This window comes from Tinamus guttatus, unplaced genomic scaffold (assembly GCF_059628265.1).
Source record: "Tinamus guttatus ecotype Peru unplaced genomic scaffold, ASM5962826v1 Tinamus_guttatus_pri_ptg000674l, whole genome shotgun sequence".
NCBI lineage: Eukaryota > Metazoa > Chordata > Aves > Tinamiformes > Tinamidae > Tinamus > Tinamus guttatus.
In genome coordinates this window covers 371,873-389,689 of record NW_028289208.1, presented here as the reverse complement: position 1 = coordinate 389,689, position 17,817 = coordinate 371,873, and the positions used below count along the sequence as shown (strand labels likewise).

At 46.0% G+C, this 17,817-nt stretch overlaps 1 protein-coding gene across 2 annotated transcripts in view; it reads left to right on the top strand.

The window, feature by feature from the left end:
* Window positions 1–16,672, top strand: part of KCTD15 (potassium channel tetramerization domain containing 15) — a 186,822-nt gene extending 170,150 nt beyond the window's left edge. For both annotated transcript variants that reach the window (XM_010213503.2, XM_088536530.1), the window contains 3 exons: window positions 3,088–3,232; window positions 10,124–10,429; window positions 16,390–16,672. In XM_010213503.2, coding sequence (XP_010211805.1) covers window positions 3,088–3,232; window positions 10,124–10,429; window positions 16,390–16,545 — 607 coding nt within the window. In that variant the 3' untranslated portion in view covers window positions 16,546–16,672. The remainder of the gene's footprint in view (window positions 1–3,087; window positions 3,233–10,123; window positions 10,430–16,389) is intronic.
* The last annotated feature ends 1,145 nt before the right edge of the window (window positions 16,673–17,817 follow it).

Sequence of the window (17,817 nt, the reverse complement as noted above, 5' to 3'; positions counted from 1 at the left end):
GCTGCTTCCAGGACTGAGCTCAATGAGTTTTTGAAGGCATGAAGCCTCCCATTAACAGGTTATCTTCTAAAAGTTAGCGGGGGCAGCGGAAGCACAGTGGGAACGCACTAAATGTTGGCAACGGGAGGTGGAGGCAGTGGAAGCGCAAGCTCAGGATCCTGAGGCCTTTAGCTGTTTTGACTGAACCCGTTATCATGTATGCTCTGCCTGGAAATTAAATCTTGGACAAAAGCTTGGGAAGTGTTTATATATTAAAAAGTGAAGTGTCTCTTGCAACAGGTAGGAGCACCACAGAAGCATTCATTGCTCACACTTACCATCTCTGTAGGATCTAAGCTTAGCTCTTTTTGCCTTCTGCCTCTCATGTTCCTGAGGCTTCCACCTGGGTACGAGCTGGACGCGTCACACCTGCCTGGCATAAGCAAGGGTTTCTCCTAGTGATGCCCCAGCCTACGCCGAGCATCCCAACGTCTTGTCGCTATCTTCTTCTGGCTGAACAGCACAGAACCATTCCCATTCCCTTATCCTCGGCAGCCTTCGTCTGCTCTCCAGCGTGCACAAACACTGTGGGTCCCAGTTGTAGTCCCTTTGGGACACTGGACACCGAAATGTTACAGCCCATGGGACCTCTTCAGTGCACGTGACCTCCTGTGGCATCAGTTAAGCCTCAGTCTGCTCCCAGCCAAGTCCACTCCTGTACAAGACATGAAAGGTTTTCATAATTTCCAGACAGCATGCAGACTCGTTTCCCTAAATTTCCCTAAATCACTAATATTTATATATGCCACAGTATTTCCTTAAAGAACAGTCGGCACACATTTTGCTTCCCACCTTCCATACATGGTGTTTCATTCTGTCCAACCTGAGACTTGTCTGTGGAGCATATTGGCAGCAGGTGTGGGGTTTTCACACTGTTCTTGGCCTTGCAGCTGAGTTAGCCCGTGGTGCAGTCTGCGGTAGATGCTGCCTTCTCCTGACACTTGAGTACCCTGTGTGCTCTCAGGGTGTTGCATTTGCCAACTGACTTTGTACAGGTACAGGTTATATTGGTGAGGAAAGAGAAGCAGGAGGACTTTGTGCATGTAGGGTTACAACATACTGCACTGAAGTTTGTCCTTGGAAAATAGCAGCCCCCTAAAACGTCAAATAAATCCTTAAGCTATTCATCACTCTGTTTTTGGGGTGGCAGTTAAGTCTTTCAACACTCTGCGAGTTTCTTTCCCCAGCAGTAATTTTGCTGGTGAAGAAATACAGCTCAGGGCACTCCACAAAGGCCTCAAAATTCATGTTTTGTTTTCATTACCAAAAAAATGCTTTGCTACTTTAAAGAACAGTCCATTAACATTTTGTATCCTGCATCCTTTCTCTGCTGGCACCAACAGCACCGAGGAGCTGAGCCGCAGCCTTGCATCGCTTTCGCAAACCTCACAGAAGAAGGGCTGCGAAGGGGAGGAGGTTTAAGCCACAGCCCAGCTTGTTTGGGTGTAAGATCAGTTCTCAAAACTTTCAGTACTCAGGCAAATTTACTCAGTAAATGCACAGCGCGGAATATTAAGTTGTGGTATCAGTGTTACCTCTGCTTTCAGTCCAACTCAGAACGGCACACGAGCTCTTGTGCATGTCTAGGGAAATACATTAACTGTCTGGTTCCTGGACTAAATTTTAACACCATAAAAAGCAATATATTTAGCTGTCTCAGGCAAATAGCCCTAGCATAATAATGAAAAGGAAAATAATGAATTACTGGAAGCTCACTGAACCCTGGGATTATATAAATTAAATGTTGCAGAGTAAACTGGATTGCTTTTTTTTCAGATACAGTTGAAAGACATTGAAGAAAAAGCAGTAAATGTATTATAATTAGGGTTTGGGGAAGCATTTGGTTATTCTCATAAGTAAATCAGACCAGCCAAATGCTAACGCAGACGTGAGGGAAGGTGCAGGCAGTAACGTGTGGGGCTTGCACAAGACGGCAGAGGGCTTTTCAGCTGAATTCAGTGGGGGTTTGCAAAGTCCAGTCTCATTTAATATCTCCAAAATTAATTTAGAAATGTGGCATATGAACTAAAATTGCAGCTAAACTAGGACGTTGCCGCCACCAGGGCCCTTCTGCGGTGGGCGCAAGGCCGGCGCGCGCCCCGCTCGTGGGGAGCGACGCGGCGAGGCCAGGGAAACGGCGCCCTGGGGAACGGTCTCGCTGGGACATAGCGGCATCCTCCTTGGCAGCGCTGTTTGAAACGCGGCTTTGAAACAGTAGATGCGGCCGCCGGGAACAATGCGGCTCTGCCAGAGACGGGCTCAATTACTTAATAGGTCGCTGCTGTCCGTCTCCTGTGATTTTCCTTTCAAGAACATACATTCAGCTGGGTTATTTCTCATGGGAAGACAGAGCGCTCGGGAGCAAGCTGGTGGTCGGGAGGGAGGAGAGGACCAATGCAGCCTGGTCAGTGGCCGCTCTGCTTCCCGCAGCGCACACAGGGAGCCCCATGTGATGAGGTTTGTGCTGCACTTTGCTCCTGGTTGCACCAGCTGCATTCCCGACCTCATGCGTCTCCCTTCCTTTTCCTTGCTCATTGCTTACCATGGTCCCTGGGTCACTATCCTGCTACTGCCTCCAGCCTTGGGCCCTTTGCCCAACCCCTGGGCAGCTTCTCCAGGAGGGAAGCGCTTGGATGGCGTTGGATCAAAAAGACACGGCACCGGTGCCAATGCCGGCGTCCGGCACTGCTCCCATCGGCTTCGCACGCGCCCGCGTGTGCAACGTACCTGGCAAGGACGGTCACACCAGCATGACTGTGCCAGCCGCAAGGCGACAGCTTCCCCGGCGCTCCTTCCGTCGGGTTGGGGGCCGCATTTGCAGCCCTGGATCTGGGCTTCAGGAGCCGTCGCTGCCGACACGCACGTCCATATCTGCAGGGTCAAAGCACCTCCCAGGATGCACGGGCTTGTGTTCCTCACCAAATTAAGATACAGAATTGGCTTATGCACATGGAATTGATGTAACTAAACTGGCTGGAGGTTTTTGAGCCCTAAGGGTGTAACGAGATTTTGTCTCTTTTGCCCATTTCTTTTTCTTTTCTTTTTCAGAATAAGTCGTCTGTTTAATGGTACAGAGCCTATTGTCTTGGACAGTTTAAAACAACATTATTTCATTGATCGAGACGGTGAAATTTTCAGATATATATTAAGCTTCCTAAGGACATCTAAACTACTGCTCCCAGATGACTTTAAGGTAAGGAAAGCCACAGTCTACAGTCCTATTTTTTTTTCCTCTTTCTCTCCATTCTGTCATTTATTTTGGTGCAGGTTGGTATGCGTGCTTGACCTAAACACACTTAACTAAGTGCTGCTGTTTATTGTTAGGATTTTTAGTACTTGTGTGTTACACTAGGGATGCTATTATTTAATAAATGGACCAATGGTTGTCATGGATACCATAAAAAGTTAAATGATGAAGCTTACGGATAAATCAGTTTTTCTAAACTAATTGTATTTTCTCACATTTTTAGCTTATTTATCAGGGTATAACAACAATTAAGAAGCAACACTAGCAGCTAGCACTTAACCAGGGTTTAATGTTCAGAATCTCAAATAAATGTTTTAAATTTGATGGTCAGAGAAATTAAGCTGTATAAATCTTTCTCTTGTTGATATTAAAACACCCAGAAACAGAGCCATGAGGATTTCTGTTAGGTATAACCAATGCAGATATTTTCATTTCAAGCAGCGATCTTAACAAAATTCATCAATAGCAGAATATTCTTGAAAAATGGAATGTACAGAGGAGACTCTAAGGAATAATACCCGTTTTCTATGACATAATGGCACTAGGTTCCTTTGTAAATCCTGATCGCTGAATCGCTCTCCTCCTAGACTTACTTTTTTGGCTTTGCACTTACCAGACTTGCAGCACTGTCATCCTTATGTATGGAAATTAGAAGTCAAAAGTGCCCAAACTGTAGACGGCAAGATCAAACTAAAGCAGCAGCTCCAGGAATATGGAACATGGTGAATATGCTATAGGGATAACGGGGATCCTCTTGGGAGACAAGGAGCGTTGCTGGGAACAAAAGTTCCCTCCTGACGGGGCGATTTCACGTTCATGTTGCGCTGGGCAGGCCAGGTAGCTTGGCCAGTGGTCCCTGAGTCATCCCGAGTTTGTGGTGGTTGTGGCAGTTCAGCCCTGGTGCGGCCGGTCCTGCCAAGCAGCTCGGAGCCGTCTCTGCCGGGGCGGCGAGCGCCGTCACGAGTGACCCGGGCGGCACAGAGCCCGCGGGTAACGTTAACGGGTGGCACCGGCTGCGAGGGAAGGGCTCACCCCACGGCGGGAGCTGCCGTGGCTCCCACGGGCCGTGCGGCCGCTCCAGGCTGAGCGCTGTTCTGAGGACAGGCCTCTCCGCAGCGGCGGGCGGGCGACCGCGCGCGGAAGCGGGGGCTGTACGGAGAGCGGGGAGGAAACGCGCGGGCAGGAGCACGGCGGAACACCGGGACGTTCCTGTGGGCTGCGAGGAGCGAGTAAAGGCAGGGGTGGAATTATGGATTTAAATGCCAGAGATGCCGTTAGCGGCAGCGTTTTGGACAGTGTGGCGAAGCGGGGAGCAGTGAGAAGAGGGAATGAGAGCGAGATTTTGGTGGCGTCGGCTGGCAGCGCGTTTCGGAGGTGCTGCAGAACGAACCCAGCAGGATTCCTAGGAGCCCCGAGGTGAGGAGGGAGGTTGGTGGATGCCAGCGACCTGTCTGCGCAGCGAGCTGCTGGCGGGGCTGCAGGAGCGCCCGCTCCTGTGCCCGCACCCGGCCCGCTGCTCCACACCAGCTTTTTGCATGGGGTTAACTCTATTTTATTTAGTTCCTCCCCGAGAGAGCTTTAGAGCAAACCCCAGGCTAATGAGGGCTCAAGAACAAAGCAGAGTACTGCTAGGTAGGGAGTAACTAAATAAAAATGCATAGAAGAATGTGCTGCAAAGCTGTATTAAAACTGCATTGTAAACGGATTTGACTTCACAGAAATCTTGTAATTTTACCAGCATGATTAAAGTGACAGAAGACAATAATCAAAGGCTGCAAATGGAATCACTTGGTGTTTCTAAATGCAAAACGCTATTTAAGGTATAAAACCTGACAGGTTTTCCAGTGAGACTTGCATTAAATGTTCTCATTGTCAAACAAAGCATTATCAAGTGTTTTGAATATTTATTAGTTTTTTACCCCTTAATTTAATCAGCAGTTTATTAGCCTCAAGGTTTAGCCAAGTTGCTTTTCAACTTGAATTGCTGCTCAGATGGTTATTTTGGAAAGTTTGGAATGTTACTACCACACCAACGTTATTGTGTTTGCTATTTAAGTGTTCTTTTCAGACTAAGTTGACACCGAAATGCAGAGAAAATGGGGTATGTGTTCCTAGGCTAGTGATTCTTTATCATCAAGTCTGGCTGGTGTGTTTACAGTGAATATGAATTACGCTTCCAGTTAGTAATAAGCTAGAACTTGAAAGTCAGTCTTTGGTCTGTGACAGGTGTCCCTCCTCAGAGCAGCAGTGCAATAGGTCATACAAGTTTCTTGGGTTTTGTGGGTTTTAAGCTGCATGTGACGTTACGGTGAGCTCGTTGGCCCCGCTGTGCTTTGGGCCCAGGCTGTGCTGCGCCGAGTGACGGCGAGCAGCGGGACGAGTTATCCTCTGCCTTACCTGTCCCCACCAGAGGAGTGCTCAACAGGGTCCTTATGACCAACATTTGCCCTGTTCACTTTCATTACAGATCTTCAAGCAAAATCAGCACCATGCTGCACATCGTAGCTATTTATCTGAGATTGCTTGCTTGCTTAGAGGTCTTCAAACACAAGTTGACATTGGCAACTTGTATTTTCACATATACTTTAGGAGGAAGGGATCCAAAGGCACAGGAAGTCTGAGTTTCATATTGTCTATAGAGGTCACCTGTAGCATTGGAACCACAAGAACAGTGCTCTGCTTTCTTAATACAGTTTTAAAATCAATATAGCTGCATTGGGTACTCTCAAACTTACCTTAACAAACAGCACAGTCGTAGAAGTGAGCACCTTTTTGTTGTAGCCAGGAGTCAGATCTTCACAGTACTAAAGTATAGAATAAATGTTGAGTCAGGAGGAGAATTTGTTGTTTCACATAAACAAAGCATAACAAGTAAAAAATGTGTAGATAGAGCCATTTGGGCAATTGAGGAGTCAGTTTTAAATACAAAAAATAAAGAACCTCTTCAGTACTGAGCTTCAACATGAGGTTCACATGAGACAGCCTTACAGTTTCTGTCAGTCCCCTCTTAACCTGTATTTGGCAGATCTGTAATGACACGTTGGCATGGACATCCTCAGAGCAGCTTCTTGCACTAACACTTCCTCTTCCTCCCCAGGAGGGTACAACCATTGTAGGGTGATTACAAAATGTAGCTAACCACACACACACACAAACAAACAAAAAACTAAACCATGAGCAGATTTGTGAAAGCCAAAAAGCTGTGACTCTGAAAGCCTTGCTGATCTTTCCTCTGAAAACTCAATGTTGTCCAGAAGCGGAAGGTGCAGAGAAGGCTGTGTGCAGCCCTAGTCTGTCTGCTCCCTTTGCAGGCGATCTGCCAGCACTTCTCCCCTTCTCCCCTTCCCTACAGAAGTTCTTGCCTTACGCTGTGCTTGTGGCTTCGTGTGCGAGCAGCAGGAGGGACTCAGGCACGCGGGGCTGCCGTCCCGCTGCGGCACGCGCGCAGGCTTGGACTCACGTGCTGAATATCTAAGCGCAGGGTTGGGCTGGCCGTTCTCCCCGCGCTCTAGCAGGGAGCAGCCCTGCTCGGGAGCAGGGCCCGTGGCTGCAGAGTGACCCGCTGAGCTCCCTGCTCAGACATGAGCGCGGTGCCGGCTGCCACGCGCAGGGCCTGGCCCTGGGCTGGGCTGCCACGAGGTGCTGCCTAAGAGGACAGGACGGTAGGGAGAAACAGAGATTCCTCAGCAGATCTGCAGGGCAAGGAGCTGCTGCGCCCACCAGCTAGTCCTGTGCTGGGGAAATGTGCCTCTTCTGGACAGGCCGAGGAGGTCTCTTGTCTGCATCTGCCCTTGGTAACTCACCAAAGTGACCGGCACGGAAATATTTCTTGTAACTCCTTTGGCACCTCCCTCACAGGGGTCCCTTGCAGCTTAATTATTTTTTCTACTTGATTTAAATAATTACTAATCAGAGTGGGATTTTACATGTAACACGCAAGAGTGGAAATATCCATGTCAGTATTACCTGGATGTCTCAAGTGTAGCACAGACAGTCGGAGATGCGCATCGCTGTCAGGCCGGGCGCAGATGCACAGTGCTCTGAGGGGTTTATAATACCTGCATGAGAGAGCAGTGTATTTTACAATATGATGAGTTCATCAGCATGCCCAAGCACAGATTTTACAGAGAATTTGACCCCCGTGCTTTGTGTCATTCTTTGTTAGTGCTTTTGTAAAATGCTCCATCCCTATACGTACATTTAAGATTCTAAACAGTTTTGCTAGAAATCCCTTTTTCTAGATACAGAACTTTTTCTGGCACATTTGTGCTGAACCCAAGCGGGAAGGGAAATCCAAAGGGAGATAAGATGCATTGTGTGTGTGGTGGTGAATTTTGATTTTAAAAACTAACACTCCAACTTGTTGGCTTAAATCCCAGTGGTTATGACTGGAGTGTGTGGGTGTGGGGGTGCACAGTCACTCCCGTAAAGCACTTCAAACTTTACCATAACTCCTGTTTTCCACCCAGCAGCCTGAAAGGTGTATTGTATCCTCCTGGGAACAGTTGTGGAAGGGCTTTTTCACTTGAAAACTGATTGTTTGCCTTTTCACAAAAAGAACATTAGTATTTAAACTTTATCTTGTTTATATTAGGACTAATGTTGGTTACTAATGGCTTGGATTAAATGCTGTGGGCTAATAGATGGCTGTGGAAAAGGAAGAGATAGTGTGATCCTCATTTTGTTTGGTTTATGGCATTACTGTTTTGGCCTGGAGGTGCGAGACCATTGAACTCCTGTGATTCTGGATGCTTTTAGTCCCGTTCAAAACCTGGTGAAGTTGCTTGAAAAAAAGTCATTGAGTTAATGGGCTTTACATCTTGCCTTAGGAATGTTGTACCTCTGTTGACTTTCAGAAATGAAGGACTGATTTTTATATGGCTGTACCATCTCTCCTAGGTTTTACTGGAGAGCTTTCTTAGCACAGAGTCAATTGATTGACCTTTACAAATAGCCTCTTATAGTGACCGTGAATGCAGATATACAGGTCGTACAGGAAGAAGTGGCAGACTTTTCCCCCTCCATCAGTGCTCATTTCAGAAGTGTGGCCCCGTGGGGCAGAGGGGCAGCTGTCCTCAGCCTAGACTAGCAGGCAGGAATGAGGCCTTGGGGCTGGAGGTCTCATACCTGGGACCAGAATATGCAGCCGGCCTCCGAGGCCCTTCCAGCTGGCTGGTTCCTACCTCCAGTGTTTGCAGCATGCTTTCTGCCTAGCTTCTTCTTTAATTTTCCTGTTGATTTTCATCTTCTGGCTTCCTTCTCCTGGGTGTTTGTTGCCCTCATTTCTTCTGACTTCTGTTATCACCCTTCAGTTGCATTCTCCAGTCCTTTCTTCTCCCCAAGTGGTGTGCATATTGTCCCAACCCTAGAAGACATCAAAGGCATGCAGAGGATCAGATGTCCCTTTTGTAATGCGATAACCTTGCTGGTGTCGTTGTTAATATTCATGGATCTCTAGGCTGTAGGCAGCCCTGGGGTGAACAAGCACCTCTCCACAATCGGCGGTGGGTCTGTAGTGCCAAATTTGAACACAGCTCACTGCTTTGGTTCAATAAGATCCCACAGCAGCAGATTTTACAGGTTAATTCCATGCTGCTGTGAAAGTAGTACCTTTTTTTGCACTGTATATTCAATGGTCTTAGATTGTCCTTTTACCCTGTGTCCTAGAGCAGAGGCACTGCACTTCACCTTATAATTTTGGGTGCCCATTTCTTGATAATTTCATTTCTTTCTTTCTATCCTTCTTCCTATCTATAATTCCATTAATTCCACTGATAGGATTATTTATATCCCTGAAAATGAGCTGCAGGTCTGCATGGACGGGTTCTGGGGCCAGATGGGTGCTGGGGTGCTACTTCTGCCACTCCTCTGCCTGCAGGAGCCTGAAGGCAGCAGGGAGGCAGGTGAAAGCAGAGCAGCCCCAGGTGTTTCTCAGGCTCTGGTTTCTCTGGCCCAGTGCATGCACTGACGGGCACTGCTGCCCTTTCAGTTTGGAGGGCTAATGACACCCTTTTTCTCAAGGTGCTCTCGTGTTTTAAACTGAGGTGGGAAAATCCACTGGAAATTTGATGAAATGTTATTAACGAGCATGTGCAGAAGACATCTTTATCAATTAACTCAGAATTCAATCAAATTGGGAACTTGAATTGCCCAAGGGCCTGAGTTAGGACAAATGTCTGGAAAGAACTGTTTCTTAGAAGTTGTCAGAGCGCACAGCTGGGCTCCCAGCCACTCATACGGTCATTGCATTCGTCAAATTTATCAGGCTCCAAAATATGTTTAAACGCAAGAACAATCATGAAAACACAAGGGAGTTTTTCCAGCTGAGCTTCTGCAGTTGAAATTCAAACTCAGCAAAGACAGAGGGAAAGAGAGAAGCTGGATAGGCATCTCTGCCTCACAACATGAATGGGAGAAGTGACAACCAAGTCCCAGATTTTCTGTTGTAAGATCTATGCCAAGAGTGAAGATTAAGGCTCAAGACTTCTTCTCTTACATCAGCAGGCTTTGCTTATTGCAACCAGTTATTTTGATTTCTTAATCCAAAAGTAAAGCCTTCTGGCAGTGAGCTTGTGGGATAATAAATGAAAGAATAATGCAGTGCAATGGGAACTTCATGGTCAGCTCAAATAAATTCAACACTAACAGAGTGTGGTTTTCTGTGTAGGTGTAAAACGAAGACAAAGTATGTGGATACCTGTTGCCTTTGCACTCCTGCTGACAATACATAAGCCTAAGTAGGTCGAACAGGCACAATGCTCATTTTTAGAAGAGAACTATAAGCATTTCTAGTTTTTCTCTCTTCTCCCTCTCTCTTTTTTATTTTTTTTTCTCCAGGACTTTAATCTTTTATATGAAGAAGCAAAGTATTACCAGCTGCAGCCAATGATTAAGGAACTTGAGCGATGGAAACAAGAGAAAGAACAAAGGAAACATTTCCAGCCTTGTGACTGCTTGGTCGTAAGAGTGACTCCAGATCTGGGGGAAAGAATCGCATTGAGCGGGGAGAAAGCTCTAATAGAAGAGATCTTCCCTGAGACAGGGGATGTCATGTGCAACTCCGTAAACGCAGGGTGGAACCAAGACCCTACCCACGTTATTAGGTTTCCTTTGAACGGATACTGCCGGTTGAATTCAGTGCAGGTAATGCCTTTTCAATGCGCTCTCATGCAGATGCTGGGTTTTTTTTTTTTTTTTTTGGATTTTGTGTTCAATTATATGCAAATTATTTGCTTCTGCCCAATTACCTTCAGTTCTTATACTGCAAGGAGACATTTTCTGCCTGGTGAGATCACAGTCTTTCAGGTTTTGCTAAGTCTAAGCAGAAAAATAGATTTAGATTTTGTGTATGTTAGTGCCATGCTGGTCTCATAATGGTGTTATACTGATAAATGCTAATTTTTTCATCAATGTATAGCCTGCAGCAGTTTTTTTTTTTCCTCTAAAGTGCCCCCAGGAAGAAAGAGAGAGTTCCGAAAACTACAAAAAAAATCTCCACACCATTTTATAGAAAATGCAACAATGTGTAAATGCATAATTTATGTCTCACTCATAATTAAATGATGGTGCCTGCGGGATGGACTTAAAAAAATTGATCTCTGCACTTTTTTTTTTTCAAAAGGATGTTCTATAAAAATTGCCCAGAGTATTTTAAACAAAATGTATTTCATTTTATACTCAGAGTTTTGACATTAGGTTTAAAATTAAACATATGAAACAAAGGAAGATAACTGGACAGATAGGTGAATGGAAGCAGAAATAAATACATAACTTGTGTTTAGTCAGCCTTATGGGCAAGAAATGGCATTTCAGAAGGGATCACAACCACTGTGGCCAAAGCTTTGCTGTTGGAGCTGTCCTTGGGCTGAGTAGAAAGAACTGTGTTGATGATGCTCTTAACTTGTGCCGTAATTAACCAGGGCAAAACCCAGAGCTCTTGGATTTTGCATGTATGCCTTACAAAGAATGCATGTGCTAGGGAAAGTGAGACCTTCTGACCCACAGGGAAATACTTCAAAGTTATTGTCACCTGCAGAGCCGCTAACTGGGCTGTGGGAAATGACTAAGCGGTTCTGATGAACTTCCCTGGGGGAAAATATCCACCAAAAAGCCGGCCCTGAGACAGCCTGGCCAGACAGGTTCAGGAGGGAGCAAGAACAGCAGGGAGCCTGGACCTGCTTTCCATGCCCGTTGTCTCTATTTGCTCTGCAGCTGGACTGAGACTCCCTGCATCTCTCAAGCTGCCAGGTGGGAACATTTCCGGGAGCTCCCCTGCTACCCCGGACAGGCAAAGGTGGATGGTAGTTCTGCCAACCCACATTTGACGCTGGCAGCCTCTTCCTTGGGAGAGCAGCATTCACCAGCCCACTGCATGCTAGTAGAAGCTTTTGCTTGAAACCATACTAAAAATCAAGGTAAAAAATTAAGGTTGAGGACTCCCAAGTATTTTGCTTGGTTAACTTACCAGCCCAAAGCCTGTGGTCACTCCTGCACAGTCCTTAGCAGTTAGTGCTGCCCCAAAAGTAGAAGACTCTGGAGGTAGGTCAGAAGCAGGTCCACTTGCTGAGACTGGGCATAGAGATGAATTCACCCCTGTCTGGGAGAAAGGAGCTGCAGTTTAGGTAAGATAACTGGGACTGTGTTCGGGTTTCAGCAACAATCTCCACAGGATATGTTTAGATTCACTGAAAAAATTAACTGAAACAATGAAGAGTCAATGCCAGCCACTGCCAGGCTCGGGACTGAGGCTGGCATTCAAAGCATGGGATGTCCAAGTGGCTCAGCAGTTGGTGCATTTTACTCCAAAGTGATCTATTAGTAGACCTTGCTTGTAGTAAAGGCTGAACACTAGTTATTTTAATACTTAGATGTGTCTTGACTCCGACCAGAATTCACTCAAAATTCTACCAGTACCAAAGAGCCTCTTTGTATTGGTGCATCTTGTGCAAAGTAATTTTTTATGCCAAAGTAGTCTACAGTTTAAATAATTTTGCTAAGTGACATAATTTACTACATAATAGGAAGTGTTCTCAAACACTTTCTGGAAAATTATGTATTTCTGAGACTGATGAAATCAGCAGCTAATTGTCATGGGCGCTGAGGGACCCTGGTCAGCACACAGGAATTGCACTTGCCTTTCCCAATATTCTTTGGCTAACCCATAGCAAGGCAGACGTTGGCAGTACACGGATGTTAGTGCAGAGGTGTGAGGAAGGTGGATCTGGAGGCCTAGGAACCAGGAGAGTAGCGTTGTTTCTAAAGAAGCTCGAAGTGTGACTTGATGAGACTGCTTGCTTTTTACTGAAATACTTTTGACCTTGGTGCTCTGCATAGTGTATTTAGAAGCACAACTGTGGTATTTATAAGTTATTTGACTCTTACATTTTTTTAATAAAATGCTTTGTGTCAGAAACGGTGCATGTAAAACAAAGAATGTCAACTATAGTGGGCAGTGGCAGGCAAAAAAATAACAGCCCTCAGTCAATGCCCGTTTGTAATTTCATACGGGTACAGAGTTTTCTTAAGACTGAAATTGTTTTTTCAACTCCTCACAGCAGGGTTTGATGAGACACGTGAACATACCTAGAGAAAATTGTGTGACGTGTTTATGTTGAACATTCTTTGTAATTAAGACTGTATTTGTTAATATTCTGTGAAATTTAAATGAAATGCATTAAATGAAAGTATCATGTTTCTATTTGGAAAGCCTTCCAACAAAATCAGAGTCCGGATCTCCATGTGGTTAGAATAGTGGAAGGCAGAGTATATTAAGTCTTAGCATAAATCCACTATTTAATATTGTGTGTGTGTCTCCCTATACATAAAAGGGTCACAGCTGAGATTCGTTTACTTTTTGGCATATTCTCTTTGGAGCTTTACAGAAAAGTAGCTCTGATTTTATTTACAGAGACACTTAGGAAGCCTCTCTGTGCCTGTGCGTTACCTGTGCAAGCAGCAGCGTGCGCAGGGCCGGGCCGTCTGCACGGGCACCCGCGCGGCCCCGCGGCGGCTCCTGCACAGCTCAGGGCACAGCGGCGCTCCGGTGACGCGCGGGGACGCACCACGCTGCAACACCTCAGCTGCGTGCGCAGCGTTTGAGCCGCTCTGCCTCTTGCTCGGAACGCCGATGATGTCTGGCTTGGTGGCACTAGGGTATAGCCCGCAGCCTGGCCCTTGGAGCACAGAGGGAGGAAAATGCGTGGCTGTGTCCACTGCGCTGCGTGGACCCGGAGAGCTGCTGGGGAAGGGGAAGCCCTGTGTTAACCTGCAGCCTTCCATAGCTTGGGACTGAGGCAAGTCAAGGGCACTCCCGACCTTGTTTTGCCTTACAAGCAAATAGATTTTTAGCAGTTTTTAGCAAGGTTTTGAAGTTGGGTCTCTCTCAGATTTTACCTGTGTTTCCTGTGTTTCAACCCTTTGTTTCTCCATCCAGTTCAATGGCAGACGCCTCCTTTGCCGTGGCTGGACTGACTCCAACTTCATCTTGCCTAGCCTGAGAACGGGGATCCACAACAAAATACGCAGGTTACTGCCTGTGAAACAGCAGCTTCTTGGTGTCTAACTGCTCCTTCCTGACCCGAGTCCTGCCCCCCACGCCTAGTAGGAACGAGCATTAGTAAAACAGAGCCACGGCCTGTGCCTGGTGTGCTGACACTGTCCTTAAGGCTGTGCAGAGCCCAGACAAATAGCAGAGTTTTAGGATTTTCTCCTTTTTTTTTTTCCTCCTTTTAAGCTTTTATATATCTATATGTACATATATTTTTATATATATGTATAAAAATATATAAAAAAGAAGTAGGTTTTTATATATAAAAAAATCTACTCCCCCTCTGTCATTTAATCTTTTCAGGTTTACTTTTCTTCCATACACTGGGGTGGCTTTCTCATATTCAGTTCTACAACTTTTTTATAGCCTAAACTATATAAAAATCGGGGCAAAATCAGTGAGATTTGGCAGATGTAACTTTATGAGAACATAAGTCACTTTGTCCCAAGGCCAGGCAGAGCTCCCAGGACAAGCTGATGCAGAGCAGACTCTGCATGGTGTAGGCAAAGCTGTGCTGGAGCATTTCCTCCCATTTGTCTGTCCTGAGGAGCCAGGGCAGCAAGTACAAGCTTTTAGTTACCGCTAGAGACCCAAACCACTGATTAAAATGAAGATGGCTAAAACATGAGACTTCAAATGAAGGTTCCCATAGATTAAAAATAGAAAATATTATTGTGGATTACATTACACTACAATACTACCTTGCATACAGTTTTACTTTTCCAATCCATCTGTTACCTTTAATAAAGGCCCCAAACTGCTGTTTTTGGAAAAAGCAAAGCCAAAAGAAACAGTGCACTAAAAAAATGCACCCTGGTCTTAACGTTGGTCTGCACATGCAGGGGCCAGAGCAGAGGTCTGCTGTGCAAATCTTTAACATGTGGCACTGTTTTGAGCCTCCCCTCTAGTAATCAGCCAGTGCCTTAAAGCATAAGGCTTGTAAGTACCACTACAGTAGGGGTGACTACTAAGGTGCTTTACAGTGTCATTGATGCTAAAGCCAAGAAAGAAACGAAATTCTTTATCATAAACCCATAAGGAAGAATGGGTAAGTTTTTGCCTCCTGAATGTGGTATATTGCTTAGACACATATCTAAGTTAAGTGACTAAGCTTTTAAATAGCTTAGGCCATATAGTCATGAGTTGCAAGCAAATCTACCCTGAGCCAGCCTCAGTGGTGCTGAAGTCACCAAGCTCAGCGAGGCTTGCGGCCAGGGCGGTGGGCCCACGCGACGCAGCGATGGGAGGTGTTTCAGCAAGGCTGTTGTGTGCTCTGAATCTGCTTACTCTTGTTGACATTTATCAGTAGAGAACAATGCAGGAAGATTTTCTTGCCTATAACATAAATAGTGGTTCATTTAATCATGCACATTACAGGCCCTGGTGTGATTTTGCTCCTACACACTGCAGCATTATTAGTGTTGATCTGTGGATTAGCTCCCTACAGGGCTCTCTGGAAAAGGACTGGCGGAAGGCGTTTCCCATGCAGATCTCATACGAGAGTGTGAAGATTGCTGTTATTTAGCCTGTCTTAAAATGTAGGTCTCCCTGTGCTCTGCCATATAGAACCGGTTTACCCCACTATGCACCCATGTTGTGCAGCAGAGAACAGTGCCTTAGCAAACATCCCCTGCCCATTGGTAATGCACAGCAATCACTAGGGCTCCCAAGGGCACCTAAGGAAGTGCCTTAAGGAATGATATTGATCCTTTCTCATCCTGGTGCTGTCCCATACACCCCTGCAGAGCCAGTGCTACCGGCGGGACTCAGCGAGGTGGAGGCAGCGAGCGGGCACCTCCTCCCAAGGGCTGTGCAGCTCCCGCGCGCGCGGCGCCAGCAGCGGAGCCGGCAGGGGCCCCGCTCGTGCCGACATCTGCGGGCCCTTGGGTGGCACCGCTGTGACAGTCACTGAAGTTACACTGGCCTCTGGGCTCCTTAAACTCATGCATCGGCTTGTACCAACTTTTCTTCAGGAGGAAGAAAAAACATATTTGGGTAATGCAGATTACCCTCTTTCCAGGCCAGTTCGTTTGCTTTCTGTCCCTGTCTTGGACCCCCGTGCGATGCCAGCGGTGCCCTTGCAGGGCAGCAAGGCAGGATCACAGCTGTGATCTCGTGAACACCTCATGAAAGTGTCACTCAGATTCCCAACATATCTACATCTGCTAACAAACACTTCAGAAATATTTTTAGCTCAGAATTGTGCTCTGTTCATATTAATAATAAATAATGGACAGATTTTATTATGTCTTAAACCTAGTGTTGCTTTCCAGTAAGAGATAGCATCGATATCGCTGCAGTCCAGTATTTTACTCTGTAATGTACTAGGCTGCTCTGTAGACTGCTTATTTGTTTGATTAATTTTTGTTTTCTGCAGAGGTTTGCTGTGAGCAAGACTTTAATCACAGTGTAGTCATTTAAGAATAAGTTATAGAATTATGGCTGAATAATATTCGTTCTGTGAGGACTCAAAAGACCAAATCCATCATTTAGATTCAGTTGCCTTTATCACTACAATTTTCTAAATTCTAATCTGATTTTTTTCCCCACATTGCAGGTGCTTGAAAGATTATTTCAGAAGGGGTTTAACGTGGCAGCTTCCTGTGGCGGCGGGGTGGATTCCTCCCAGTTCAGCGAATATGTGCTGTGTCGCGAGGACAGACGACCACAACCTACCCCAACGATCAGAATAAAACAGGAGCCCCTGGACTAGAACCTACCCTCACTCCTTTGTAACCGTAGAAGTGTTTAATAGTCCCTTATGTGAAACACTAAGGATTTGCAAACAGTATTAGCAAACAGATTTTGACTTCATGTTGCCAATTAGTGGTATTCTGAAACTACCTGTCACAAAGCCAGCCATGAAATGCATTTGGGAAACCCGTTGTCTGTTTTCCACGGTGGAAGCGCTGCGCGAGCTCGGCGCACCCGGCTCTGTGGGAAGGTGCTGGCAGCTGCACAGCTGTGGTGGTGGCAAAGGCGAAGCTCCAGCGCAGTCCTGACCCGAGCCGGGACTTCTGCAGAAAGACCAATTAAAGCAATTTGAATTTAGCAGGAGGAGAACCGAATCTGACAGCGTTTCCAGCGACAGCCGCCCCCACAGCCGCTGCTGACTGCAGGGAAGCGGAGGCCACCCCAAGGAAGAGGAGACACTAAAAACTGCGCCCAGAATCTTCCCTGACCGCACACTTTCCTAGAAGATGTGCTTTACACCTCCATACGTTGCATCACACTTCTGTGATTGTACTCATGCTAGCAAATGGCTTATTTTTATACAACATTTCCAACTGAAATCTCTCTCTGTGGACAGAATCCAGAATCAGAAAAGGACCGATTTATAGTCAACTGGTGCTCAGTACTTTAAAACAAACAAACAAAAAGCAACAAAAATTTGACAAGGTCAATTCTGGCCAGTATTTGCAACAGTAGGGATCTGGAAGCACAAAATAAAATGCCATCTACCATCATCCAAGGGCCACATACCTATCATGGAGCTGTAGTTCTCTTAAAGCCAGTCTTGTTTTGACTCAGAAGTTCAGAAATTGTTACGATTTGCATCATCTAAGAAGCGTGGTTCTGCTAAGCAAGCTCTGCTACCCCTTGTTACTCACTCACTAGTGGTGGTGTAGGCCCACGCTGAGGAGGAAACATTAAGGACAACCCAACTCTTTATAGGTCTGGATTTTTACAAAAGGCTGTTTAAACCCCCTCCCTTCCCTTGTCTGATAAAAGCAGGCCACGTTTTGTTTAGATTGTTTTTCCTCTATTATTTTATAAACTAGTATTAAAATACTGATTCTGTAGCTGCCCTCTTCCTGTGTAATTTTCTCTTTAAAGAAGCCTGATGTCTGCAGGAGGCGACTGTTCCTTCCACGAATCAGTATCGACTCTTCTGACTCGCAGGGCTTCCTAACTCAGGAGACAGCACCACGTTTGCAGGTGCAAGGTTATAAATAGCATTCTGCTAAATCCTGTTTATTGCTGT